This window comes from Lepidochelys olivacea (assembly GCF_965140295.1).
Source record: "Lepidochelys olivacea isolate rLepOli2 genome assembly, chromosome: 1".
NCBI classification, from domain to species: domain Eukaryota; kingdom Metazoa; phylum Chordata; order Testudines; family Cheloniidae; genus Lepidochelys; species Lepidochelys olivacea.
The window spans coordinates 353646435-353674352 of record NC_140411.1 but is presented as its reverse complement, the minus strand read 5'-3'; the positions used below and the strand labels follow the sequence as shown (position 1 = coordinate 353674352).

At 52.0% G+C, this 27918-nt stretch overlaps 1 protein-coding gene across 2 annotated transcripts; it reads right to left on the bottom strand.

Moving 5' to 3' along the window:
* Window positions 1-2545: 2545 nt before the first annotated feature.
* On the bottom strand, window positions 2546-16408 carry LOC311514784 (C-type lectin-like). 2 transcript variants are annotated; one of them, XM_084617475.1, is made up of 6 exons: window positions 16386-16408; window positions 16168-16298; window positions 12423-12568; window positions 11845-11982; window positions 6687-6801; window positions 2546-2882 (listed from the first exon to the last, which is right to left on the bottom strand). In XM_084617475.1, the coding sequence occupies exons 1-6, from the start codon at window positions 16388-16390 to the stop codon at window positions 2815-2817; spliced, it is 603 nt and encodes a 200-aa protein (XP_084473601.1). In that variant the 5' UTR covers window positions 16391-16408; the 3' UTR covers window positions 2546-2814. The 2 variants fall into 2 exon arrangements, with proteins under 2 accessions (XP_084473601.1, XP_084473602.1); XM_084617476.1 differs by having other exon boundaries at window positions 16168-16247; window positions 16386-16405.
* Window positions 16409-27918: the final 11510 nt, after the last annotated feature.

Below are 27918 nucleotides of genomic sequence, written 5' to 3'. Positions count from 1 at the left end.
ACACACCGGCCTGAACGGTCTCAGCACCGTTCCCCTTTAAGGACTCTCTGGGTCACTTCCTACCCCTTGCTCAGATTCTGCCAGATCTGTGGCATCCTCTGCCTCCCCTCTGCAGCGTGTCTGGGCGTGTCTGGCCTCTGCATCCTGGGTGCAGGCCTCTCCTCTGTTGGAGAGAGTGACAAGCCTCCTTCCCCTCTGGCAGTTCCCCCTGACTGAGCAGCTCTGCAGACTTTTATACCTGACTTCCAGACAGAGCATGCCTGGCAGAGCCTCAGAGGCAGGGCTTCTTCTGCTAGGAGGGAAGGATTAACCCCTGATGTAGCAGTGGGGGGTTGATCCACCCCATCACAGGGCTGCATTAATGCAGGTGTTCAGGACCATTAGCTGCATTGTCCTACGAAGGACTGTGACTCTTGGCAATGTGTGTGAAATAGTGGAAGGCTTTGCAGCAACGGGATTCCCTAACCGCTGTGGGGCGACAGATGGAACACATATCCCAATTTTGGCCCTGGACCATCTTGCGATGGAGTAAATCAATAGAAAGGGGTACTTCTCTATGGTATTGCAGGCACTTGTGGAGCACCATAGGCATTTCACTGGCATCAGCGCAGGGCGTTGCATCTTCAGGAACACTGGCCTGTACAGAAAGCTGCAAGCAGGGACTGTCTTTCCAGACCAGAAGATTCCAGTGGGGGATGTTGAAATGGCCAGTGATCCTGGGAGACCGAGCATACCCCTTATACCCAGCATACCCCTTATTCCCATATGTGAAGCCTTACACAGGAAACCTGGACAGCAGCAAGGAGCACTTCAACAATATGCGGAGAGGGTGCAGAATGACCGTAGAATGTGTCTGTGGCAAATTAAAAGCATGCTGGTGCTGCCTTTGTGGCAGTTAGACCTAAATGAGGAAAATATTTCCATGATCATAGCAGCCTTGTGAGCACTCCATAATATTTGTGAGGCTAAGGGTGAAAAGTTTCCCCCAGGGTGGAGCGCGGAGGCGGATCGCCTGGGAGCTGATTTTGAGCAGTCAGATACCAGGGCTATTAGAGGGGCACAACAGGTCGGGGACTATTCGAATCAGGGAGGCTTTGAGGCACCCCATTCACAATGAGGACCAGCAATGTGTCTTTCTATACAGCACTCCGCCAAGCTTTGTTAACTTGCTGCTTTGCATGAAAATTGTGATGATTCCTGAGTGGGATTCCTACTCCACAAATGATCACATTGCCACTGTGTATTAATCCCAGCAGCAGCCACCATGTGTAGCAGACAAATAAGTGTGTGTGCTACGTGTCCCTCGCAGTGCCTGATCCTAGGAGTCTGCTACAGCTCTCAGCTACTAGCTCTTAGTCCTCTAGTGCCGGCTGTGGAGGGTCATAATTAAGGCAACGTTTTAGTCATGGGTATTTTTAGTAAAAGACACAGATGGGTCACGGGCTGTAAACAAATATTCATGGCCTGTGACCTGTCCATGACTTTTCCTAAAAATACTGGTGACTAAAACTGGGGGGCGGGGGCTGCCCAGAGGCCCTGTGGGTGCTGGGGGAGGGTGGCCCTGTGCTGGGGTGGGCAGGTGGTGGGGGGTGTGACCCGGGACCCCTGCTGGTGATGGAGAGAGGGCGGGCAGCAGCGCATGGCCTGGGACCCTGGTGGTGCTGGGAGTTGGTGGGGCTGGCAGGCTCCCTACCCGGCTCCATGCCTTCCCCCTCCCCAGCAGCAGAGTTTGGGTGTGGGAGGAGCAGGGGATTGGGGCAAGGGATAGGGTGAGGTGGGCTCTTGGCAGTGCTTACCTGGGGGGCTCCCCGGAAGCAGCGACATCCCCCTCACTCAGCTGCTAGGGGGAGGCGTGGCCAGCCCAGCTCTGTGCGCTGCCTCTGCCTGCAAGCACCGCTCCCGTTGGCCGCCTCCCAGACAATGGGAGCTGCGGGGATGGTGCCCTGGGTGGAAGCAGGTGCACAGAGCTGCCTGGCCACATCTCTGAATAGCAGCTGAGCGAGGGGATGTCACCGCTTCCGGGGAGCCCCCCAGGTAAGCGCTGGGGGGGGTGGGTGGGCATGGTGGCCTGGGACTGCCCCAGCAGTGGCTGGTGCTCCTGGTGCAGGAACTGCCTGAGCTGCCCCCGAGCCAGGCTCACCGGCTGCTGCAAAAGTCCCGGAGGTCCCGGAAAGTCACAGAATCCGTGACCTCCGTCACAAACTCGCAGCCTGAGTCACGATTCCAGCTCTGCGGGGCTCTGATGTTTACAGAACAGACAGACACGTCCCTGCTTTGAGGCACTTAGTGCCTGAGTGGAGATGAGACCAGGAGGAGATGACACAGGGAGGGTGGGCCAGAAAAGAGGAAACTCTGCTTATTGCAGATCTCTGGAGGGAGACCAAATCCTGTCCCTTATCCAAAAGGCCAGGCCCATCCTGCCTCCCTCTGGGGGTTCCCTTCCTCTCCTCCAGTGGGATCTGGGCGGTTCAGGACACAGTCAGAGGGGGCAGGATGGACTCGTCTACATGGGGGCCAGGAATGGGACAGAGGAGACACACAGAACTGCATGCTCAGGAGAGTTTATTATTGTAGTGGGATGCAGACATTGAGGGGAAGGGGCAGGAGTGTAACTCGAACAGAGACACTTGGGGGAAGAGAGTTTGCGGCTGGGGAAGTGAGATCTGGTCTCTCAGGGAGGGAGGGGACTGGTCCTTGAAGTAGCAAAAGCATCCGAATGTCTGGGACGTTGCCTGATCATGCCCAAGGAGCCCAGGTCTTTTGCATCCCAGGTGCTGAGCTCCCCCTTCAGGCGCAGGCGAGCGACTCCCCTCGCTAGAGTCCATACTTGCAAATGTAGGTGTTTTGCTTGTTACAGGTAATATCGTTCCATTTCTTAAAATCTAGAAGGCAAAACAGAAAACACTGGGGCAGGGGAAGGGCAAGTGGGGCCATTCCTGCCCTTACAGTGACCCCCCCCCCTCATTGCATCCTGCTGAGAGAAGACCCCACAGCTCCTGTGCAGGAGGCTGTGAGGATGAGGAGGCTGAAGGTGAAGGCCCATGTGCCTCAGACAGGGACAGGTTCCATCGCTCTCTGAGGGACGCTGAGTCAGCGTGACAGTGGAAGACCCTCTTCTATTGTGTTGGAATGTGTCTGATGAGAGCACAACGGGGCCTCTTGGTGCTAGGTGCTGTGTCCATACACACACTGACAGACAATCCCTGCCCAGAGAGCGCACAGTCTAAATAGACAAGAGGTGGGAAGGGAAACTGAGGCCCAGAGTGGAGAAGTGACTTGCCCGAGGTCACCCAGCAGCTCAGTGGAAGGGCTGGGAATAGAAGCCAGGTCTCTGGAGTCAGAGTCCCGTACCTGTCCACTAGACCACGCTGCCTCTCGATCTGCGACTGCTGTTACCACCCACCCCCCCCAACACCCCTCAAAAGGCCAGAAAGGAGAGCGTGAGAGCCCTGGCTAGGTGCCAGCAGGGAGACAAGCTCAGGAAGTGTGACACCAGCTCGCTCTGTGCTGAATGAGCCGGCCCTACCTCCATCTCCTGCACATCTGGGTTTGTGTGTGGCCCGGGGCAGCATCTCTCCCCAAGGGACAGCACAAAGGATTCTGGCGGGTGAATCTTGCCCATATTTTTTCAGGGTTTAGCTGATCGCCATATTTGGGGTAGGGAAGGAATTTTCCTCCAGGGCAGATTGGAAGAGGCCCTGGAGGTTTTTTGCCTTCCTCTGTAGCATGGGGCACAGGTCACTTGCTGGAGGATTCTCTGCTCCTGGAAGTCTTTAAACCACGATTTGAGGACTTCAATAGCTCAGACATAGGTGAGAGGTTTTTCGCAGGAGTGGGTGGGTGAGATTCTGTGGCCTGCGTTGTGCAGGAGGTCGGACTAGATGATCATAATGGTCCCTTCTGACCTTAGTATCTCTGAATCTATGAATTGCTGTGAACTTCACCCTTTCTCCCATTTGCAGTGCCACAGAGCCCTGGGCGCGTTATTCAGAAATGGTACCCACACTGGCTTTGCAAATTTTTCACTTTAACGATTTGCTGAGTGTGTGATTGGTCATGCAGGTCACATGGCATTGCTCCCGCTCCATGATTGGATGAATGACTCTTTTTCAGTAGGAGATAATGGAAAAGCAAATTCTGCCCAGTGTGAGGTTGAGGGAAGGAGCATTCGTGCCAACGCTCCTGAACACTCAGACTCAGGAGCATCTGTGGCTGGGCGAGTCACGTGACTAGCATGGCCCATGAACAATGATCGGGGGAGAGCCGTATCCGTCCGTATCCACAAAAACAACCAGGAGTCCGGTGGCACCTTAAAGACTAACAGATTTATTTGGGCAGAAGCTTTCGTGGGTAAAACCCCACTTCTTCAGATGCATGGAGTGAAAGTTACAGATGCAAAGACATAAATATACTGGCACATGAAGAGAAGGGAGTTACCTCACATGCGGAGAACCAGTGTTGACAGGGCCAATTCGATCAGGGTGGATGTAGTCCACTCCCAACAATAGATGAGGAGGTGTCAATTCCAGGAGAGGCAAACCTGCTTTTGTAATGAGCCAGACACTCCCAGTCCCTATTCAAGCCCAAATTAATGGTGTTTAATTTGCAAATGAATTTTAGTTCTGCTGTTTCTCTTTGAAGTCTGTTTCTGAAGTTTTTTTGTTCATGTACAGCTACTTTCAAATCTGTTATTGAGTGTCCAGGAAGATTGAAATGTTCTCCTACTGGTTTATGAATGTTATAATTCTTGACATCTGATTTGTGTCCCTTTATTCTTTAACGTAGAGACTGTCCAGTTTGACCAATGTACATGGCAGAGGGGCATTGCTGGCACATGATGGCATAGATCACATTGGTGGATGTGCAGGTGAACGAGCCTCTGATAGTGTGGCTGATGTTATTAGGCCTTGTGATGGTGTCCCCTGAATAGATATGTGGACACAGTTGGCAACGGGCTTTGTTGCAGGGATAGGTTCCTGGGTTAGTGGTTCTGTTGTGTGGTGTGTGGTTGCTGGTGAGTATTTGCTTCAGGTTGGGGGGCTGTCTGTAAGCAAGGACTGGCCTGTCTCCCAAGGTCTGTGAGAGTGAGGGATCGTTTTCCAGGATAGGTTGTAGATCGTTGATGATGCATTGGAGAGGTTTTAGCTGGGGGCTGTATGTGATGGTCAGTGGCGTTCTGTTATTTTCCTTGTGGCGCCTGTCCTGTAGTAGGTGATTTCTGGGTCCTCGCTTACAGACAGCCCCCGAACCTGAAGCAAATACTCACCAGCAACTACACACCACACCACAGAACCACTAACCCAGGAACCTATCCCTGTAGCAAACCTCGTTGCCCACTCTGTCCCCATATCTACTCATGTGACACCATCAGAGGACCCAACCACATCAGCCACACCATCAGGGGCTCATTCACCTGCATGTCTACTAATGTGATCTATGCCATCCTCTGCCAGCAATGCCCCTCTGCCATGTACGTTGGCCAAACCGGACAGTCCCTACGTAAAGAATAAATGGACACAAATTGGACATCAGGAACGGTAACACACACAAGCCAGTGGGAGAACACTTCAATCTTCCTGGACACTCAGTAACAGATTTGAAAGTAGCTGTACTTGGACAAAAAAAAACTTCAGAAACAGACTTCAAAGAGAAACAGCAGAACTAAAATTCATTTGCAAATTTAACACCATTAGTTTGGGCTTGAATAGGGCCTGGGAGTGGCTGGCTTATGACAGAAGCAGCTTTGCCTCTCCTGGAATTGACACCTCCTCATCTATTGTTGGGAGTGGACTACATCCACCCTGATCGAATTGGCCCTGTCAACACTGGTTCTCCACTTATGAGGTAACTCCCTTCTCTTCATGTGCCAGTATATTTATGTCTGCATCTGTAATTTTCACTCCATGCATCTGAAGAAGTGGGGTTTTACCCACGAAAGCTTCTGCCCAAATAAATCTGTTAGTCTTTAAGGTGCCACCGAACTCCTGGTTGTTTTCATGAACAATGAGTCACTCATGAATTAGGGAGTGAGCTTTCCCTGTTCACCCAGCTCTCTGTCCTATTGCCAGCGAATGGGATGAGACCCTCAGCCCCTCTCCGCCCCCCAGGCCACTCCAGCAACACGGATAGCTGGAAGCTGGCTTAAACGGCCAGCTGGGGATTCCTTGTGCGTAGGGAAACCCAGCAGAGACAGCTGCCCTGCCCAGTCCTGGCCCCCGCAGCATAAGGGACAGGCAGGGTGTGGCGGAAGCCACTGAGCTCTGGCAATCCAGGTTGTTACTGCCACAGTCAGAGCAGCCCTGAGGTTGCTCTAAATTGCCCTGGGGCCCAAAGAGCCCCCTGGTTGCCTCCGGAATCAGGGTGGCAAAAGCCACCAAGGCACCAACTGAAGAACCCATGCCCCACCTATGTGGCCCCTAGTGGGCAATTCCTCTGCTCTGGTCTTTCCCTTTAACTGAGCATCTGGGGCCAAATGTACAGCCTGGCCTGCCTCGGACTGGAGCTGAGCCGAGCCTCAACCTGGGACGCGTGGGGGAGGAGTTCCCAGGTGAGATGAGGGGATTATCTCTGGAGCGCAGCAGTGTGAGCAGAGAGAGAGAGGCAGGGTGCCTGGACAGGAGGCCATCTCTGCCAGGTCCTGTCTTGGCTCCTTTGTGGGTGAATGTGTGTTTGAGCTGTCTGCTTACCCCTGTACTTCAGCAGCTCGATACAGTACTCAGCGTTATGCACATTGTTTGGTTCCCCAGGGTTCCAAGCACTGTAATGATACAGCGACCCATCTGTCCACTTCCAGCAATTGTTCTGCAGAGACAGGGAAGAAAGGTTGTTGGGTCCCGGGGAGAAGAGACCTTGGTGATAAGGCACCATAGAAACACCTGAACCCAACAAAGATGTGCCCTACTCAGGCAGTGGGAGGGAGTCGGGGAAGGTCCGTGGGGCAGTGGGTGGGGAGAGGCCAGCTCAGGGGAAGAGGCCCTGGAGACCCTGATCCAATAGTAACACTTAGCACATAAACTTTACCTTCTGCCTTCCAAGCTCTTTGCCTGAATTAACAAAAGTCCTCGTAATGGAACAGAGTCGCTCTAGAGTATGTTCTAGTCCCTAAACCCCATGGGCACAGCCTGCCGTGGGGCACTGGTGGTTTTAAGCTGGGTGATCTCATCTTGTTTAAGCAAAAGAAAAGTGCACCTGAGATGGAGATGCTGGTTGGGTCAGGGAATGGGATACAGGGCCTTTTCTCCTGTAGTGGGCTGAGCACCAGTCTGGCCCCAAGTTATCAGGACTGGCTAGCTCAGTAGAATCAGAGAAGGGGACATGGGGCCTTTCACCTCTAGGGGTGCTGGCTCTGGCTTTGGGAGTCAGAGTACTAGATCCAATCTCTTTCCAGGCCAGGGGGAGCTAGATGGATGAGGAGACTAGAAAATGGGATACAGAGCCTCACACGTTTCCGGCTCTGGGTTCAATCCAGCCTCAGGTCTGAGGAATCATTACCTGTTTGATCATGGATAAATTCATGGAGGTTAAGTCCATTAATGGCTATTAGCCAGGATGGGTAAGGAATGGGTGTCCCTAGCCTCTGTTTGTCCGAGGGTGGAGAGGGATGGCAGGAGAGAGATCACTTGATCATCACCTGTTAGGTTCACTCCCTCTGGGGCACCTGGCATTGGCCACTGTCAGTAGACAGGATACTGGGCTGGATGGACCTTTGGTCTGACCCTGTGTCATAAATATAAAGGGAAGGATAACCATCTTTCTGTATACAGTGCAATAAAATCCCTCCTGGCCAGAGGCAAAACCCTTTCACCTGTAAAGGGTTAAGAAGCTAAGAGAACCTCGCTGGCACCTGACCCAAAATGGCCAATGAGGGGACAAGATACTTTCAAATCTGGAGGGGAGGGGGACAAAGGGTTCGTCTTCCTGTGTGATGCTTTTGCCGGGAACAGATCAGGAATGCAGCCTTACAACTCCTGTTAAGTTAGTAAGTAATCTAGCTGGAACATGCATTAGATTTCCTTTTGTTTAATGGCTGGTAAAATAAGCTGTGCTGGATGAAGTGTATATTCCTGTTTTTTGTGTCTTTTTGTAACTTAAGGTTTTGCCTAGAGGGATTCTCTATGTTTTGAATCTGATTACCCTGTAAGGTATTTCCCATCCTGATTTTACAGAGGTGATTCTTTTACCTTTTCTTTAATTAAAATTCTTCTTTCAAGAACCTGATTGATTTTTCATTGTTCTTAAGGTCCAAGGGTCTGGGTCCGTGTTCACCTGTACCAGTTGGTGAGGATTATTATCAAGCCTTCCCCAGGAAAGGGGGCATAGGGCTTGGGGGGATATTTGGGGGAAGACGTCTCCAAGTGGGCTCTTTCCCTGTTCTTTGTTTAAAACGCTCGGCGGTGGCAGCATAGGGTTCAAGGACAAGGCAAAGTTTGTACCTTGGGGAAGTTTTTAACCTAAGCTAGTAAGAATAAGCTTAGGGGGTCTTTCATGCAGGTCCCCACATCTGTACCCTAGAGTTCAGAGTGGGGAAGGAACCTTGACACACTGTATGGCCGTTCTTAATGGGATCCATAGCCTGTGTCTGTGTGTGCTGTTCAGGGGGCCTCCTGACCCCAGCGCCCCCATGAAAAGTTTGGATGGAAAGGAAACTGATGGAGACAAAGCTTCAGATGGAGCTTGACAAGTTTACAAAGGGGATGATATAACAGGGTTGCCTGCCATAGCGGGGCTGGACTCGGTGAGCCTGCAGGTTCTTTTCAGTCCTATGTTCATGTAAGCAAGGCTTGAATGAGCTCTGCCCTGACAACTAGTGAAGAGCTGGGCTTCAGGACCGGACCGTAATTAAATGAACAAACCCAGTCTGGCTAGGTATGAGCAGACAGAGCTGGGCTGGCAAAGTGATCAACTCTGGCTGGTGTTGGGTTACAAATCGCTTTAGTACTGAACGTAGGCTAATGAAATGTTGTTATCCTTACTGTATCAGGAAAGGGCAGCAGAACGGTGCTTAGCCTGCCCTGACTGAGGAGGTCACCCTCAGCTGAACTGAACTCGCTAACCAGGCGGCTCAGATGCCAGACCCTGTGAAGGGTGAGAGGGGGTGGGGATAGGTGTCTTCCCTGGAGGTAGGGGCTCTGCCTAAGAGTCTTAGGCATGGTTTAAAATGCCCCTCCTACTGTTCAAAGACAGAGCTAATTAAGGCTCCATTAGGGGTCTTTTTTTTTGTTAAGCGATCACTACAGCTGAAAACGTCTGCTGTGGGACAGCGTTTCTGCCAAGCCTGCTTCAGCAATGAGGTTCTCCACGGAGAGCCGAAAGTCACTGAGAGCCGGGTGGAACCTCAGCAGACCAAGCTGCAGAGATCACAGAAGAGAGGCAGGTGGCAAGAGAAAGTGGCGGTGTGCGTCAGTGACAAGCGGCACAGGAAACAGCGGGTGGGCCTCAGCAAACAGTGGAGCAGAGAGGTGGCCGCCGGGCAGGGCAGATGATGCTAGAGCAAGGGCCCGGATGGTGGAGTGAACAAGATGCCTTCTCCTCCCTATCCCACGAGGCTGTGAGGTGAACACGCAGGTGCACCTCTGAACTTGGGGTGTTCACTGACTAAGGATAACAAATGTGAGTGGGGTGCGGTAGACAGAGAAGGGAGGGGTACTGTGACACTGCACCCCATATTCTTCATAGTGATAGGATTATAGCATAATTGTGATGGATTTTATGCAAGATAAGTCATGTGAGGTGTGACTGGAAAAGTTATGATTTGCTGAATATGATTATCCTCTTTGTATACATATATAGTTTTTCTATCTGAAGTTATAAATACTGACTATGTATCTGTACTTCAAATGTAGTTACACCTGGGTATCGTCCACTAGACAGCATGCTTTCAGTCTAAATAGCTGGTTGTAAAGGGCTTATTCAGGGTTATGGGCCATTAGAAAGAACAATAGGCCTTAAGAGAAGCTTATCCCCCACCTGATGAGCCTTCCTGAGAATGCTAGAGACAGCCTGTGAGTGATGGCTGCTATGACTCTACAAGGACATGTGACCAGGCCACATGATGCTGGACTCCATCTTGGGATATCAGTATTTTTCCACAAACCGCTCTGGGAACCAAGCTTTGAAACAAAGGGTTCCCACCCTATGCTAAAGGCAGAGAGTGACATCATCTGTGGTTCTTCACTCCCCACACAAGGAGACTCCTGGAAACATCTGAGGAAAAAAGACTGAACTGGGGGAAGTGCTGGACCCAGGCTAACGGGATTTCTAGCCTCTGTATGAAACACCTAGGAATTCCAAGCTGTAAAGCAAGCATAGTTTGTGCCTTGAGACTCTAAAGTCTGCCTGTGCCATGAGTAAGGGTGAGAATCTGCTAATTCATATCCAATCTATTTAGTATATTAAGCTTAGTTTGCTTTATTTGCTAGGTAATTTGCTTTGATCTGTTTGCTATCACTTATAATCACGTAAAATCTATCTTTTGTAGTTAATAAACTTGTTTTTGTTTCACTCTAAACCAGTGAGCTTTGACTGCAGTGCTTGGGGGAAGCCTCTGCTTGGTTACCACAAGTGTGCGTTTTCCTCTTCACATTGAGGGAGCGTCGGACCGGGTAATAAACCTTTACACTGGCCAGATTTGACCAGGGCAGGACGGTGCTGCTCTGGGGTCCTAGGCTGGGAAGCTGGTTGTCAGAGAGCCTGTGTGTAACTGCAGCAGGGTGTGTCCCTACCTGTGTGAATGCTGGTGAAAGTGCAGACTGGAGGGCTTTGCAGCTTGTCACAGCAGTACAGTGTGAGAAGAAGCCCAGGCTAGTGAGTCAGGGTGCTCAGTGGTACCCCAATTCCAGGTGGCATCCTAGAGGGGAACCCATCACAGATAAATGAAAGGGTTTTGGACTCAACCCTGAAATAGAAGGGCGCTACCCAGCACACTATGGGGTGGAGGGTTTGTTCATGGTTTTATGTTTAAGAATCCTGCTTGTGGCGTTTTCCCAAATTAATGCTGGGTTCCTTCCCTCCTTCTATTAAAAAATTATTTTCTACACCCACACTTGGTGGGTATGAGAGGAGAAGTATGGCCTCTTAGAGGTGTCCAGGGGTGGTGTGTAATTGTCCCAGGTTACCAGGTGGGGGCTCGAGCCAGTTCTGTGTTATATTGTTAAGAGGAACCCCTACATATTGAACCCAGGCCTGGTTGCTGTCAACTCCACCTGGCAGAAGCGTTACACTTGCAACTGCTACGTCCCCATCTGGGGCCTCCTTCCCAGCCTGTGACTGCTCCCCCTTCATCTCCCTGCCCTAAGGAGCTGGGGGCTCTCCTAAGGGGAAGCAGGTGATGACACGATCCCCAAGCTGAGGGAGCAACCAGCAGTGTCAGGGGCAATCCAGAGGCCACTGGGGAGCAGAGACTCAAGTTTTGGGCAGGAAAAAGTCGCTAAAAAACTTGGTGAGGGTGGAGTGGAGATGGGATGTGGGGGGAGGGCACTGCACATTGCATGAAGTGGGAGAGGGGAAGGGAAATCGGGCAGTAGTTGGAGAGGCAGGTTCAGGTCAAAGGTTCATTTGATGACCAGGGAGACCAGGGCCTGGCTGTATTTAGAAGGGAAAAGCCAAAGGGGAGTTAGACCTCAACGTAGGATGGAGATGGAAAGGGTGCAGGAGGGCAGGGGTTAAAGGTGGAGTGCAGTGGGAGATGCTGGTGCCCATGACAGGGAGAAGGGGAGAAGGAATGGGGGAGGGAGATCCTGGCAGCTCCTATGAAGGGTCCATGGAGCATGGTCTCTGCAGAGTGCCTGGGAAACCTCCAATAGGAGAAGCAGCTGCCAGAGGCCAAAGCCGGCTCGGGGCACTCACATGCTGGGGGTTGTGGAGTCCGATCCACACAGAATCCTTGGAGCCTGACATCTTGATGTATCTGGCCACCACGTTCCCTTCTGCCTCATTGAGAATGGAGGCGAGGTGGGCCCCCTTGCGTTGATGCTGACACTCCACCTGTGGCAGGGACATCGGTGAGGCCTGTTACCCCCCTGCAGGGGGCGCTGTTTGGCACTGGTGTGGGGTCCTGCCCCACCAGGCTCAGCAGGAGCAGGGACGGCTGTGAGGAGAGAGCCCCCTCTCGGTGCCTGTTCCCGAGCCCCAGGGCCTGGCACCAGCCACGTCACCTCTGCAGCCTCCCCACCCCACCGCTGCAGAGAGACACCCCCGGACAGGGACAGCTGGAACAGCTGCACAGTGGGGGTGCTGAGAGCCACCGAACCAAGCCGCGAACCCTGGGCGTGATGGAAACCACTTCAAGCCGGGGGTGCGGCTGCACCGCCCGTCGCCCTAGTTCCAGCACCTGGGCCCAGGGACCAGTGGTGACGCCACCAACCCCTCCAGCCCCCCCCAACTAACCCACACGTCCCCAGGGGCCCCTGAGAGGAGCCTGGTACCTCAGCCTCTGCCCAGGTCGTTTTTCCGGGGAAGAACCCGTAGCAATGGTGATGGTAGTACAGCCAGCCACTGGGACAGGACCTGGCCTCGGCTCCTGATCCGAGAGAGGAGGCGGGATGGGGAGAGAGGAAATGGCGGGGAGAGGCTGTTTCGGAGAAGAGAATGGGATCGGAGCTGTCAGTTGCCATCATTCCAGCTCCTGCAGATCTCAACAATCCTCGGAACGTTTGCCTTCTCTCAAAATGGCCACTGTCTCCTGCTACTTTCCATGGAGCTGAAGCCACTCCGTGAAACCGGCTGCCCCCCCTTGCCCCCTCTGTCCGTGGCAGTGAGGCTGTCCTAGTGAACATTACCACTGTCTCCCTTCCCGGGGGGACAGGAGCTGGGCTGCCCTCAAGGAAGATGGTCGCCTCCTATCTTCTGTGCAGGGGCACTGGGGAACCTGATGGGGCGGGGTAGCAAGGGGGTTGAGTCAAAGTATACAGGGGGTTATGGGGTGAGGTGGGCAGCACTGGGTGTCATGGGGACACTGGTGGGACTGGGAGCAGAGGGGAGGTTGGGGGCATTGTAGTATGTTAGAGGATGAAGGGACGCCACACACTGATTTGCCAACCTACTGAGGAGGGCTTTAAACTGGGCTGAAAAGGGGCAGTGACAAAATCCCACAGGTGACCTTAACAGAAGATTAAATGTTGGGGGAGGGGAAATGGAAAATTACAATGGGGTCATAGGAGCAACAAGAGGGATAACAGGGTGGGAATCTGCTCTGCATCTCAGGTGTCTATACACAAACGCAAGGAGTATGGGGAATAAACAGAAGAACAGGAAGTATGAGTATATAAGCTAAATCATGACTTAGCTGGCCTCACAGGGACTTGGTGGGATAGATCTCATGACTGGAATACTGGCATAGAGAGGTATGGCTTGTTCAAGAAAGACAGTCAGAGAAAAAAGGGAGGAGATTATGTATTAGACATCAAGAATGTATATACTTGTTCTGAGGTCCAGAAGGTGAGAGACAGACCAACTGAAAGTCTCCGGGTAAAGATAAAAGGGGGAAAAAAGAGGGGTGATGTCATGGTAGGGATCTACTCTAGATCACCAAATCAGGGGGAGAAGGAGGTGGATGGGGTATTTCTAGAACAAATAACAGAAATATCCAAAAGACAAGACCCCTGGTACTAATGGGGGGACTTCAGCTTCCTAGATATCTGTTGGAAAAGCAATATGGCAAAACATAAAATTTTAAAAAACATTCTTAGAATGTATTGGAGATAACATCTATTTCCCAAAGCGCAGAAAGTAAAAAGAAGAAAAGCCATGTTAGACTTAATTCTGACTAACGGGGAGGAATTGGTTGAGAATCTGAAGTGAAGATAATTGGGTGAAAGTGACCATGAAATGAAAGATTTCATGATTCTAAGGAAGAGTAGAAATTACAGCAGCACAATAATCACAATGGACTTCACAATGGATGACTCCAAGCTGGGAGGGGTTGCTAGCACTTCGGAGGACAGGATTAGAATTAAAAATGACCTTGACAAGTTGGAGAATTGGTCTGAAATCGACAAGATGAAATTCAATAAAGACAAGTGCGAAGTTCTTCCCTTCGGAAGGAAGAATCAAATGCACAAGCACAGAATGGGGACTAACTGGCTAGGCGATAGCGCTGCTGAGAAGGATCTCGAGGTTCGAGTGGGTCACAAACTGAGTATGAGTCAACAGTGTGATGCAGTTGAGAAGGCGGCTGATATCACCCTGGGGTGCTGTGACGGGGTATACAAACCCCACCGTGCGCAAACAGAGGTTAGGGAACTTGCGGCTCCACCACACCTGTAGGAAATGCTCCAACTGGAGGAGGAGTTAAAGGGAAGGGGAGCAGCTCAGTTGGTGGTAGCCCAGGGAAGAGAGCAGACCTGTGACCTGCCGCTCCAGCAGAGGGGAGCTGAGCTAAGGGAAAGGCAGAATCTCTCCCCTTGACAACTGTCCATATCCTCACTGAGGGAAGGGAGGACCTATTACAGAAGCAGCCTGGGAGCGGAGTATTCCCCTCTCCCATGGACTCTGAGTTTTGCTAATTCCCCTGCACTTGGCTTGGACGGCCCTAGAAGGGGAAGGCCCTAGGGCTGATCGGGCCCAGGAGGGGGCCATATTGCAGGAGGAGGCAGATGCCAACGTGAGAGAGGAAGAGAGCTACCCCTTGCACGCAGCCGCCAGAAGGTGCTGGGTGGTGAACGGACACTGTTCACACCATGCAAACCCAGACAGTGTCCTGGGGACAATCACGGGGAGGGGGTGGTAGGAATTGGCCCAGGGAGGGCAGCCTTAAGCTGCCCTGGTTGTCAGATAACTGAGAGCCCCCAAAGGGCCCTGGGTTGGAGCCTGGTGTAGTGGGAGGGCCTGGGCCCCCCTGCCAACAAACCCCCTGCACGTCATGTGCCTAAGCCCTGACCACTAGGGAACGTTCCCCTACCGACTAACCCCCGAGCGAGGACTGTCACAGGTGTGTTAACAGGAGTGTTGTGTGTAAGACGCAGGAGGTCATTGTCCTGCTTGGCTCGGCACTGGCGAGGTCTCAGCCGGAGTTCTGTGTCCAGGTCTGGGCACCGCACTTTCAGAAAGACGTGGATAAGATGGAGAGAGTCCAGAGGAGAGCAACAGAAATGATGAAAGGTTGAGAGAATCTGAGCTATGGGGAAAGGTCAAACAAACTGGGCATGTTTAGCCTTGAGAAAAGAGACTAAGGGCGACCTGAGAACAGTCTTCATGTATGTTCAGGGGTGTCATAAAGAGGACGGTGATCAATTGCCTCCATGTCCAGTGAAGGCAGGACAAGCAGCAGTGGACTTAATCTGCAGCAAGGGAGAGTTAGGTCAGATATTAGGAGAAACTCTCTAACTCGCAGGGCAGGGAAGCTCTGGAACAGGCTCCCAAGGGAGGTTGTGGATTCCTTGTCACTGAAGGTTTTTAAGACCAGGTTGGACAGACACCTGTCAGGGATGATGTAGATTTGCTTGGTCCTGCCTCAGTATGGGGGGTGGGCCTGGACTAGGTGACGTCTGGAGGCCCCTTCCAGCCCCACATTTCTATGATTCTCTGATAGCTGAGGACCCATAGAGGGAAGGGAAGGCAGAGAGCTACTAACAGATGGGTGTGGGAGGGATTAGCAGTATGTGGAGTAACTGCAGAGATTTGTGGGGCTATGTAAGGAAGGGGTTCAGGGGGAGAGAAATAGTCTGTGATCCCCAGATTTTTCTTCGGAGGGGAGAAAGAGGGAAGGTTTTGGGTTATCAAAAGCAGAGGGATCAAGTTGACGAAGAGGCACCATTCTGAGCCCAGTGAAAAGAGAAGTGACTCATTTGGGACATTTTCCCCACATTCTGTTCCCTGGGTAGGACGCGACCCCCCACCCGGTGAGGAAAGTCATTCCCTAGGCAGCAGCAGGAGATGGGGGCAGGTTTAGCTCCCAGCCTGTCTCTCACACTCAGCCCCAGGAGGTCTCAGGGATTCCCTCTGCACTCAAGCCAGGGGCAGCAGGAAGCAGCCTCTCTCCTCGGGCAGGTGCTGAGCTGCTGGGTGGGGTCTGGATTAATGGGCTTGTTGGGGAAGGGGCTCTGGGGACACAGCTGTGGTGGCTTCTCCAACATGGTGGGGCTGGGGCCCCCTGAGTGAAATGAATTCACTTCCTATTGAGGGCAAACAGCACCTGGGGGCTCCAGCACTGGGGGCCGGGCAGGGACTCACCTTCCAGCAAGGGGCTAAAGATCAGGCAGCCGAGGAGACAGAGGCTGAAGTAGGCGACTGGCCGCATCTTCTCGCTTCCCCTGGGGGGAAAACACACCAGGGAGATGGGCCACAAGAACCTGAGACAGTCCCTGTGACCAGGAGAAAGCGTTTGTCAGGGCTGAGATAACAGATAAAATGAAAGCTATTTCCTCCCCCCCCGCCCCCAGCCCCCTCACCCCATCTGTCAGGACTGAGATCAATGTGGCTGCAGGGAGCCCTCGTGCCCTGGCCCTGACTGAAAAGTTCCGGGCAGATCCCCAGGGAGTGTAAATCAGCTGGAGTCCCCCTGAAGTCGGTGGGCGGGATCCCTAGTGGGTACGGTCTGGTGTAGGGTGATTGAATCATAGAATATCAGGGTTGGAAGGGACCTCAGGAGGTCATCTAGTCCAACCCCCTGCTCAAAAGCAGGACCAATCCCCAATTAAATCATCCCAGCCAGGGCTTTGTCAAGCCTGACCTTAAAAACTTCTAAGGAAGGAGATTCCACCACCTCCCTAGGCACCGCATTCCAGTGTTTCACCACCCTCCTAGTGAAAAAGTTTTTCCAAAGATCCAACCTAAACCTCCCCCACTGCAACTTGAGACCATTACTCCTTGTCCTGTCCACTGGGGTCAGACCCCCAGCGGGTGGGCGTTGCTCAGATTTGTTAGAATCACCGGGGCTAGAACCGCACCGAGTGTAAACTAGCCGCAGCTCCATGGGAGTCACACCAGCTCGGGATCAAGCCCTCATCAGTGCAGGGTAAAATGGCAACTTCTAATTCCTGGCCCTCAAGCCCAGGGAAGCACTTGGCCCATCACGCACCCTGTGCTTGGCTCATCAATGCCCTGCATTGGGTGTTGTCATTTACACCTGTGCAAAGAGACTCTGGAATGCACCATCCTCCCTGGGTGATGATTTACACGTACCGGGCGCTGGTGTAAATGGTGACGTGTGGTGCCAGGGACAATCAGGCCCGTGAGAATTGGGTTATAACTTGAGGCCGCTGCCGGCGTCCAAGCTATTGGCCCTGTTCTGGGCTGCCCACGCTCCCTCGTGTCTGTCTCTCTGCTGCATTTCAAGGGAGCCCATTACCAGGGTATGTAGGTGCTGACCATGGCCAAATGAAAGCCGCGTAAGACTTGCACCCGAAGTGATTCTGTTCTCACATTTCTGTTGCTTGGCTGCTTGTATCTGGGGCGACTGAGACTGTTTATAGGCCGGGCATAGCACCGACCCTTTGAAGCATGACACCTGGCAACTTCACTCATCTCATTTCCAAGCACCAGCTGACTCCTAATGTGAATTTTATGCATAGATTGCAAGGCCAGGAAGGACCATTGTGATCACCTGGTCTGACCCCCCTGTAAAACACAGGCCAGAGACCTGCCCCACAATAATGCCTAGAGCAGAGCTTTTAGAAAAACTTCCAATGTTGATTTTTAAATTGCCCATGATGGAGAATCCACCACGACCCTGAGGAAGTTGTTCCAGTTACTCTCACTGGTAACAATTTCTGCCTCCTTTCCAGTCTGAATTTGTCTAGCTTCAGCTCCCAGCCATTGGATCATGTTCCACCTTTGTCTGCAAGACTGGTGAGCCCGTTGCTAAATATCTGTTCCCCATGTAGGTATTTATAGACTGGAATTAAGTCCCCCCTTAACCTTCTTTTTGTTCAGCTAAACAGATAAGGCAGGTTCTCTAATCCTTTAATCCTTCCCTTGGCTCTTCTCTGAGCCCTCTCCAAATTATCAACATCCTTCTTGAACCATGGACACCAGAACTGGGCACAGGATCCCACCAGCAGTCGCACCAGTGCCAAAAACAGACGTAGAATAACCTCTTTGCTCCCACTTCCGATTCCCCTGGTTTTGTATCCCAGGTTTGCATTAGTCCTTTCGGCCACAGCATTGCAATGGGAGCTCATGTTCAGCTGGTTATCCAGCCCCACCCCCAAATCTTTTACAGAGTTCCTGGTTCCCAAGACAGAGGCCCCCATCCTGTAAGTCTGGCCTGTGTTGTGTGTTCCTAGATGTCGGCATTTAGGGCCTCTGTGTTACCGCACGGCCGCAGCAAGGGTGAGCTTAGCTGGAGATTAGACTGTTTGTCAGCTCCCTGCCATGCAGGCCTCCTCAGCTGTGGGGGCTTCTCCCACCCTTCCTGCCCTCCCTGATCTGCTATGGGGGTTTCCCGCACCCTCCCTGCTCCATCGGAGTGGGGGCTGGGAGGGCTTATGAAACATCCCTGGGGTGGGGGAGGGCCAAAGGGGGATGAGGGCCAGGTGCCACCCTGCAGGGGGTGATGTGCCAGGACTCACAAAGGGGGAGACACCCGGTTCAGTGCCAGCCGGGGAGCATGGGGCCCTTGGCACCGCTCTCTGGGACAGGATGCTCAGCTCCGGTCCATGTCGGGTGTGGGGCAGGGCTGTGGGGGGTGGAGAGCCGGGTGGACCCTGTCCCAGGGCCCAGGCAGCTCACACAGGGCAAGTCTGGCCGCCAGACCTCATCCCAGCGATTGGCTGCCACCGAGTGCCCAGCACCCAGCGTGGAGGGGAGAAGGAAGGAAGGGGCAGGGACTCACCTGTCTGTCTGTCTGTCGGTCGGTCTAGGCAGCTGGTCCAGAGCACTGGGGTACTGTGCCAGGTGCTGGGTCCTCGGGGAGTTTATAGCCCAGCGGGGATGGGCGGGGGGAGGGTGAATTTGGAAATGGGACCAGATGTGACAGTTCAAACCGAGTGAAGACACAGATAAGAGATGGCAATCTGCCCCCTGCTTCTGCTCAGCTTCCTGCTGCCCCCTGCCGTGCCCTGGAGTGGCTTGTGGGGCCAGCGTTATCTCTGCTGAGTCACTGCCTGGCGCTGGGGAGGGGGCCCTGGGGCAGGGGCTGAGGCAGACGGACGGCCCAGAGGGGCACATGGGGCAGGATTCCTGCAGAGAGAGCATGGGGTGGGGGACACAGCAATGGTTTAACTTCCTGTAACTTCCTGCCTGAGTGACCCACCGCCCCACCCCCCGTTCCCAAGCACCCAGAGGTGAGCACCCAGCAACCACCCACACCTGTCCCTGAGCACCCAGCGGTGAGCAATCCACCCCCGCACAGCTGTCTCACAGCCCCCCCATCCACCCACTCGTGTCCCTGAGCACCCCTCACAAGGCACCTGCCACCACCATATACACCTGCCCTGAGCCCCCAAGCCCTGAGTGACTCCTGTGACAGGAATCAGACTCACCCCAAGTGCTGTAAATCATAGAATCATAGAATATCAGGGTTGGAAGGGACCCCAGAAGGTCATCTAGTCCAACCCCCTGCTCAAAGCAGGATCAATTCCCAGTTAAATCATCCCAGCCAGGGCTTTGTCAAGCCTGACCTTAAAAGCCTCTAAGGAAGGAGATTCTACCACCTCCCTAGGTAACGCATTCCAGTGTTTCACCACCCTCTTAGTGAAAAAGTTTTTCCTAATATCCAATCTAAACCTCCCCCACTGCAACTTGAGACCATTACTCCTCGTTCTGTCATCTGCCACCATTGAGAACAGTCTAGAGCCATCCTCTTTGGAACCCCCTTTCAGGTAGTTGAAAGCAGCTATCAAATCCCCCCCCATTCTTCTCTTCTGCAGGCTAAACAATCCCAGCTCCCTCAGCCTCTCCTCCCGGGTCTCTCCCCCCACAGTTCACTTGTGTTTGCTAACGACGACGGGAGGTGGGGAATGGGGGGAGGGGCGATAACCCAAACCGTACAGCGATGGCGCCAGTGGAATGAGGAGCCGGGGCTGCCTGTTACAGACCGTGCTGGGGAAGAGGCTGTTGACTCAGGGTCTGTTATCCAGGGACTTGGACACAGGCTCAGAGTCGCTGACCCAAAGGCCTGCGAGGGGCCTGGGGCAGGCTGGGAGCCTTGGTTTTCACAGATGTTACAGCCAGAAGGGACCATTGTGATCATCTCGTCTGATCTCCTGCGTCACATGGGCCAGAGACCCCACCAGTGAGTTCTGTGTCCGGCCCAGAGCGTCTGGTTTCACTAGAGCAGATCTGTAGAACTGACCCGTCCCCACCATTATTTACCGCTCCACCAATTCTTCTCTCACCTGCTAATATCACCAGCAGTGATTTTAGATTATCTTCCAGATCATTGCAGAAGATATTGATTGTCATAGGGTTGAGAACTGATCCCTGCAAGACCCTGCTACATACACCCCTGGTGGATGGTGATTCCCCATTGACAGGTACCTTCTGGGATCTATTAGTTAGCCAGTTCTTACCATATTTAGTATGAGTGACATTGACGGTTTTATATTGTAGTAGGTTTTTAATCAGAATGTCCATTGGGACTAAGCCAAATACCTTACACAGTCGAAGTCTTTCATGTCAACAAAGTTACCTTTATCAACCATATTTGTAATCTTAACAAAATCCCATGCTAATTGCCAGTAATTATGCTGCCATGCCTTGATTCTTTATTGTTTGCACCTGTCAAGGTTCCTCCCCCACTCTGAACTCTAGGGTACAGATGTGGGGACCTGCATGAAAAACCTCCTAAGCTTATCTTTACCAGCTTAGGTCAAAACTTCCCCAAGGTACAAAATATTCCACCCGTTGTCCTTGGACTGGCCGCTACCACCACCAAACTAATACTGGTTACTGGGGAAGAGCTATTTGGACGCGTCCTTCCCCCCAAAATACTTCCCAAAACCTTGCACCCCACTTCCTGGACAAGGTTTGGTAAAAAGCCTCACCAATTTGCCTAGGTGACTACAGACCCAGACCCTTCGATCTTAAGAACAATGAACAATCCTCCCAACACTTGCACCCCCCCTTTTCTGGGAAATGTTGGATAAAAAGCCTCACCAATTTGCATAGGTGACCACAGACCCAAACCCTTGGATCTGAGAACAATGAAAAAGCATTCAGTTTTTTACAAGAAGACTTTTAATAAAAAATAGAAGTAAATAGAAATAAAGAAATCCCCCCTGTAAAATCAGGATGGTAGATATCTTACAGGGTAATTAGATTCAAAAACATAGAGAACCCCTCTAGGCAAAACCTTAAGTTACAAAAAAGATACATAGACAGAAATAGTTATTCTATTCAGCACAATTCTTTTCTCAGCCATTTAAAGAAATCATAATCTAACACATACCTAGCTAGATTACTTACTAAAAGTTCTAAGACTCCATTCCTGGTCTATCCCCGGTAAAGACCGGCATATAGACAGACACAGACCCTTTGTTTCTCTCCCTCCTCCCACCTTTTGAAAGTATCTTGTCTCCTCATTGGTCATTTTGGTCAGGTGCCAGCGAGGTTACCTTTAGCTTCTTAACCCTTTACAGGTGAGAGGAGCTTTCCCCTGGCCAGGAGGGATTTCAAAGGGGTTTACCCTTCCCTTTATATTTATGACAGCACCCTAGAACAGTCTTTCCATTATTTTGCCCCCAATCAGTGTCAGGCTAACTGACATATAGTTACCCAGGGCATCCCATTTCCCTTCTTAAATATTGGCACAAGATTCGCTTTCCTCCAGTCCTCCAAAAAGTTCCTCAGTGTTTCAACATTTCTTAAAAATCAACATTAGTGCTTCAGACAGCTCCTTGGCCATGTCTTTTAATACTCTTGGGTGCCAATTATCCAGTGCTGCTGAATTAAAAATTATTCTCTTTAACAGCTGCTAATTAACATTCTATCATGGAAGAGCAGGTATTTCTATAGCAATGTAAGAGATGAGTATATCTGGGCTCTTATTGGCTGAGACAATTCCATCTAGCAGGCTGTTTCATGACATCAATGTGGTTCCTATGGCTAACTAAGGGGACATGGGAAAGTTCCCGTCCCAGGGGTCAGGTGCTGTAATATCCTGCTGCCCCAGGGTTTCTGCTGAAAACCTTTTCCTCCCCAAAAACTTGCTCAGGCTCTGCCTCTGCATGGAGCTGTCATTCATTTGCTGGCTGTTTGACACCCACGTTGTGTTACAGGGCAAATGTCACCCACCCTCATCGCTCATAGCCATAAGGGACTGATTCCTGGAACAGCCCCTCTGGGAGTCGCTGAGGAGACCAGGGTGTCCTGGTTAGTGGTGGGAACAGCCCAAGGTCCCCAGAGTTCGGGAGCTGATTCAATTATGCAGACAGGCCAGGGCCCCACCACCTGGCACTGGGAGCTCTGAGGGCCGATCTCTTCCTGCCCAGGCTCCAGGGCCAGCCATACTCAAGTTACCCCCCAGCACCAGGTACGACTGACCAGAGGGTCCTGCTGTCCCACCTCCCAGATGGAGCAGGGGCATTGCACTGAGGTGGCTTCCGCCATCCCTCTCAGGCAGCACCACAGGCCTGTGACGGGCACCAGATCCTGCCCTCCCAGTGCCCCACATCTCTTCTAGAACATCCGACAGGGAGCCAGCCTCTCCCCGTCCTGATCAGCACCCACCCCACGCTGCTAGGGATACGGGCCGAGGAGTCAGGCCCAGAGCTCCCCTGCACAGACCGTTATGGGAGGTGCCATTTTATTGCCCCATTAAGAGGTGACAGTTGCTGCCACAATTGCAATTCCCTTAGTCATGCAACCGTCGTGACCAGTTAGGACCGACCCTGAGTGAGCAACAGACCGAGAGGACAATGAGCTGAGATAAGAAAGTGCTGGCTCCTTGCCCTGGCAGGGGGGAGGATCTCGCTGCTCTCTGGGATAGCCAGCTTCCCCTGACTCTCCCTGCGGTCCAATACAGCTCAGTATGGCTTGGCCTTTGCGTTAGCCTTGGCCAGCTGCTGCTGTGCAGTGCAAGGCCACTGCTGGCTTCTGCTTTGTGTTTAGTGGTGGCTTTAAATAGTTGTTCAAAACACCAAGAGTTTGGGAAAGGCACCTTTTCTACGAGGCTTTGTGACGCAGGCAGAGCGGATGCCAACTCAGGCCACGGCTCCGGGCCCCACTGAACACTGACTAATGCATAGCTGGCAACCAGTCCGGCGCATCCGGGGGTTCGTGTTGTTACACGAGGTGTTATAGCTACAAGAACGTGTGTCGTGTTCAGACTTTATGAAATGCTTGTAGGACGCTGCATGAATTAATCTTACCGAGAACACCGGAACCCCATGGTCTCAGGTTATGTTAACCGTGATGGCGTAAGGCATGGTCTACACGGCCAAGTTAGGTCGACGCAAGGCTGCTTAGGTCAACCTAACTCTGTAAGCATCTACACTAAAACGTTTCTCCCAGCGATGTCACTCACCCACTACGCCGACTTAATAACTCCACCTCCGCAGAGGGCGTGGCGCTTAGGTTGACATAGAGAGTCAACACAGTGTCATTCTAGACACTACGTGACTTATGCTGGCTTTGGCGGCTTCCAGGACATGTCCCAGAATTCCCTACCATGGCTTCAGGCCTCAGAGATTCAGCAGCTGCCTTATAATTCTCCCCCAGGCTCGCCACATCAGCCAGTACCTTGGGGACAGGCCGCACTAACCACTCCTGCCCCACAGCCAGGAGGAGCTGTGAGAACTACCCCAGCACCGTCTTCTCAGCCACTGGCCACCCAGACCACGGTCCTGGCTGGAGTCAAAGCCGACAACATTTCTAAAGCGTCTGGGCCAGTGCTCAAGATCAGGATCTCCGTGTGGTTTTCTCCCAGCGAAAGCACTCTTGGGTTTTGGCTAAGGTGACTGAGACGGCAATAGTCAGGCATGGCCATGGCATCAAGGCCACGATACGGGGCTTTTGCCAGCTCCCGCAGACAGGGTGCCCACAAACAGTGCCATAACTAGGAATTTTAGCACCCGGGATGAGCAACCATATTGGAACCCCTGACTAGAGTCCTGAGTGGGACCTTTTTTTAATCCTGCCATTCCACCCCATGGGACAGGAATGGGATTAAAAGAATAGTTCTCCCACACCGCAAACAACGTGAACGCCCTGGCAAGCAGCCACTGCTCTCCGTCCGCCGTGCTCTGAAGGCAGCGTCGCCATCATCAGCTGTGCAGAAGCACGGGTAGGCCACGCCAGCCTTATTTGTGGGCTCCTTCGGAGCTGGACGGCTGGAGCGTGGCGGCCGCTGGATGTCTGCCCAGCTCTGAAGGCAGCGCCGCCATTAGCAACAGCTCGGACGTCCAGGTGGCGAGGTATTATATCGCACCCTGACTTCTGCGCCCAGAGCTGGGTGGCCGGAGAGCAGTGGCTGCCGGCTGGCCACCAGCTCGGAAAGCAGCACCGCGGCCAGCAGGAGCTCAAAAGTAAGGGTGGCGTTGTACGGCGAGGCCGCACTTCCTTCGGTGCCCCTGCCCACGGCAGCGCGGAAGGCAGGGAGGGAGGTACGGCTGCTATTTCTTCTGCACTGCTTCTCGACGTGGCGCGGCCCTCAGAGATGGGCGGCCAGGCGGCAGTGGCCACTGGCTGTCCACCCACCTCTGAAGGCAGCGCTGTAGCCAGCGGCACGGACAGAGGAGTGGCACGGGACGTATCGCTCTCTTTGTGTCCACGCTGCTGCACGGGGGGGTACCGCCTTCAGTGCTGGGCACCTGGATAATGGGGGCCAGATCTGAAGCCAGAAGCAGGAGGGAAGTAAGGGTGGGGCTGGGTTTAGCTTTGAAAATTCATGGCAATCAGGGGAGGTCCCGGACAATTGGAAAAAGGCTAATGCAGTGCCCATCGTTAAAAAAGGGAAGACAGAGACCCGGGGAACTACAGACTGGTCAGCCTCACCTCAGTCCCTGGAAAAATCGGGGAGCAGGTCCTCAAGGAATCAATTCTGAAGCACTTAGAGGAGAGGAAAGTGATCAGGAACAGTCAGCATGGATTCACCAGGGGCAAGTCATGCCTGACTCATCTAATTGCCCTCTATGACGAGATAACTGGCTCTGTGGATGAGGAGAAAGCAGTGGACGTGTTGTTTCTTGACTTTAGCAAAGCTTTTGACACGGTCTCCCACAGTATTCTTGTCAGCAAGTTAAAGAAGTATGGGCTGGATGAATGGACTGTAAGGTGGATAGAAAGCTGGCTAGATTGTCGGGCTCAACGGGTAGTGATCAATGGCTCCACGTCTAGTTGGCAGCCGGTCTCAAGTGGAGTGCCCCAAGGGTCAGTCCTGGAGCCGGTTTTGTTCAATATCTTCATAAATGATCTGGAGGATGGTGTGCTTTGCACTCTCAGCAAATTTGTGGATGATACTAAACTGGGAGGAGAGGTAGATACGCTGGACGGCAGGGATAGGATACAGAGGGACCTAGACAAATTGGAGGATTGGGCCAAAAGAAATCTGTTGAGGTTCAACAAGGACAAGTGCAGGGTCCTGCACTTAGGACGGAAGAATCCAATGCACCGCTACAGACTGGGGACCGAATGGCTCGGCAGCAGTTCTGCAGAAAACGACCTAGGGGTTACAGTGGATGAGAAGCTGGATATGAGTCAACAGCATGCCCTTGTTGCCAAGAAGGCTAACAGCATTTTGTGCTGTATAAGTAGGGGCATTGCCAGCAGATGGAGGGACGTGATCGTTCCCCTCTATTTGACATTGGTGAGGCCTCATCTGGAGTACTGTGTCCAGTTTGGGGCCCCACACTACAAGAAGGATGTGGAAAAATTGGAAAGCGTCCAGAGGAGGGCAACAAAAATGATTAGGGGACTGGAACACATGAGTTATGAGGAGAGGCTGAGGGAACTGGGGATATTTAGTCTGCAGAAGAGAAGAATGAGGCGGGATTTGATAGCTGCTTTCAACTACCTGAAAGGGGGTTCCAAAGAGGATGGATCTAGACTGTTCTCAGTGGTAGCAGATGACAGAACAAGGAGCAATGGTCTCAAGCTGCAGTGGGGGAGGTTTAGGTTGCAAGTTAGGAAACACTATTTCACTAGGAGGGTGGTGAAGCACTGGAATGCGTTACCTAGGGAGGTGGTGGAATCTCCTTCCTTCGAAGTTTGTAAGGTCAGGCTTGACATAGCCCTGGCTGGGATGATTTAGTTGGGGGTTGGTCCTGCTTTGAGCAGGGGAATGGGATTAGATGACCTCCTGAGGTCCCTTCCAACCCTGATATTCTACGATTCTAATTGACCCGCTGAGAGAAGACAGACACGCCTTGGGACTCAGCAAGGTGTGCGGGGACCTGCCTACGGACAGAACTCTGCGGTATTTCCAGGCCGTGTGATAGGCAGCTTGTCTTTGGGACAAAGAAAGCAGAGACCACACAGCAAGAGACTATAAAAAGCTGCTGCAGCTCCTCCATCTTGTCTTCAAACCTGCTTCCTACCTCTGGAGGGACTTGGCTACACTGAAGCTTTGAACCAAGGACTGAATGACCCCTCCCAGCTGGGGATGTTCTCCAGAGACTTGGTTTGAACCTGCCGTTTATTCCATCACTGCTACAAGCCTGAACCAAGAACTTTGCCATCACTGTCTGTCATTGATTCCATTTAACCCATTCTTGCTCTCATCTCTCTCTTTTTCCTTTTATGCATAAACCTTTAGATTTTAGATGCTAAAGGATTGGCAACAGCATGATTTGTGGGTAAGATCTGATTTGTATATTGACCTGGGTTGGGGGCTTGGGCCTTTGGGATCGAGGGAACCTTTGTTCTTTTACTGGGGTATTGGTTTTCATAACCATTCGTCCCCATAACGAGTGGCCCTGGTGGTGATACTGGGAAACTGGGGTGTCTAAGGGAATTGCTTGTGTGACTTGTGGTTAGCCAGTGGGGTGAGACCAAAGTCCTCTCTGTTTGGCTGGTTTGGTTTCCTTAGAGGTGGAAAAACCCCAGCCTTGGGTTGTAACTGCCCTACTCTGAGCAATTTGTCCTGAATGGGCACTCTCAGTTGGGTCCCGCCAGAACCAGCATCGTTACACCCGGATCACTTTTTTTCCTTTCTTAAAATCAGGGACTATGTTAGCAATTCTCCAGTCATATGATACAACCCCTGAGTTTACAGATTCATTAAACATCCTTGCTAATGGGCTTGCAATTTCATGTCCCAATTCCTTTAATATTCTTGGATGAAGATTATCTGGGCCCCCTGATTTAGTCCCATTAAGCTGTTCGAGTTTCGCTTCTACCTCGGATATGGTAATATCTACCTCCATATCCTCCTTCCCATTTGTCATTCTACCATTATCCCTAAGATCCTCATTAGCCTCATTAAAGACTGAGGCAAAGTATTTTGTTTAGATACTGGACCATGCCTAGATTATCCTTAACCTCCACTCCACCCTCAGTGTTTAGCGGTCCCACTTCTTCTTTCTTTGTTTTCTTCTTATTTATATGGCTATAGAACCTTTTACTATTGGTTTTAATGCCCTTTGCAAGGTCCAACTCTACATGGCTTTTGGCCTTTCTCACTTTATCACTACGCGTTCTGTCCTCAATAAGGTAGCTTTCCTTGCTGATCCCTCCCTTCTTCCACTCCCTGTAGGCTTTCTGCTTTTTCTTAATCACCTCTCTGTGATGCTTGCTCATCCAGCTTGGTCTATAACTCCTGCCTATGAATTTTCCCCCCTTCCTTGGGATGCAGGCTTCCGATAGCTTCTGCAGCTTTGACTTGAAGTAATTCCAGGCCACCTCCTCCTTTAGATCCACAAGTTCTTCAGTCCAATCCACTTCCCTAACTAATTTCCTTAATTTTTTAAAGTTAGCTCTTTTGAAATCAAAAACCCTAGTCACAGATCTATTTTTGTTTATCCTTCCATTTAGTTTGAACTGAGTTAGCTCATGATCACTTGAACTAAGGCTGTCCCCTACAACCATTACTTCTATGAGGTCTTC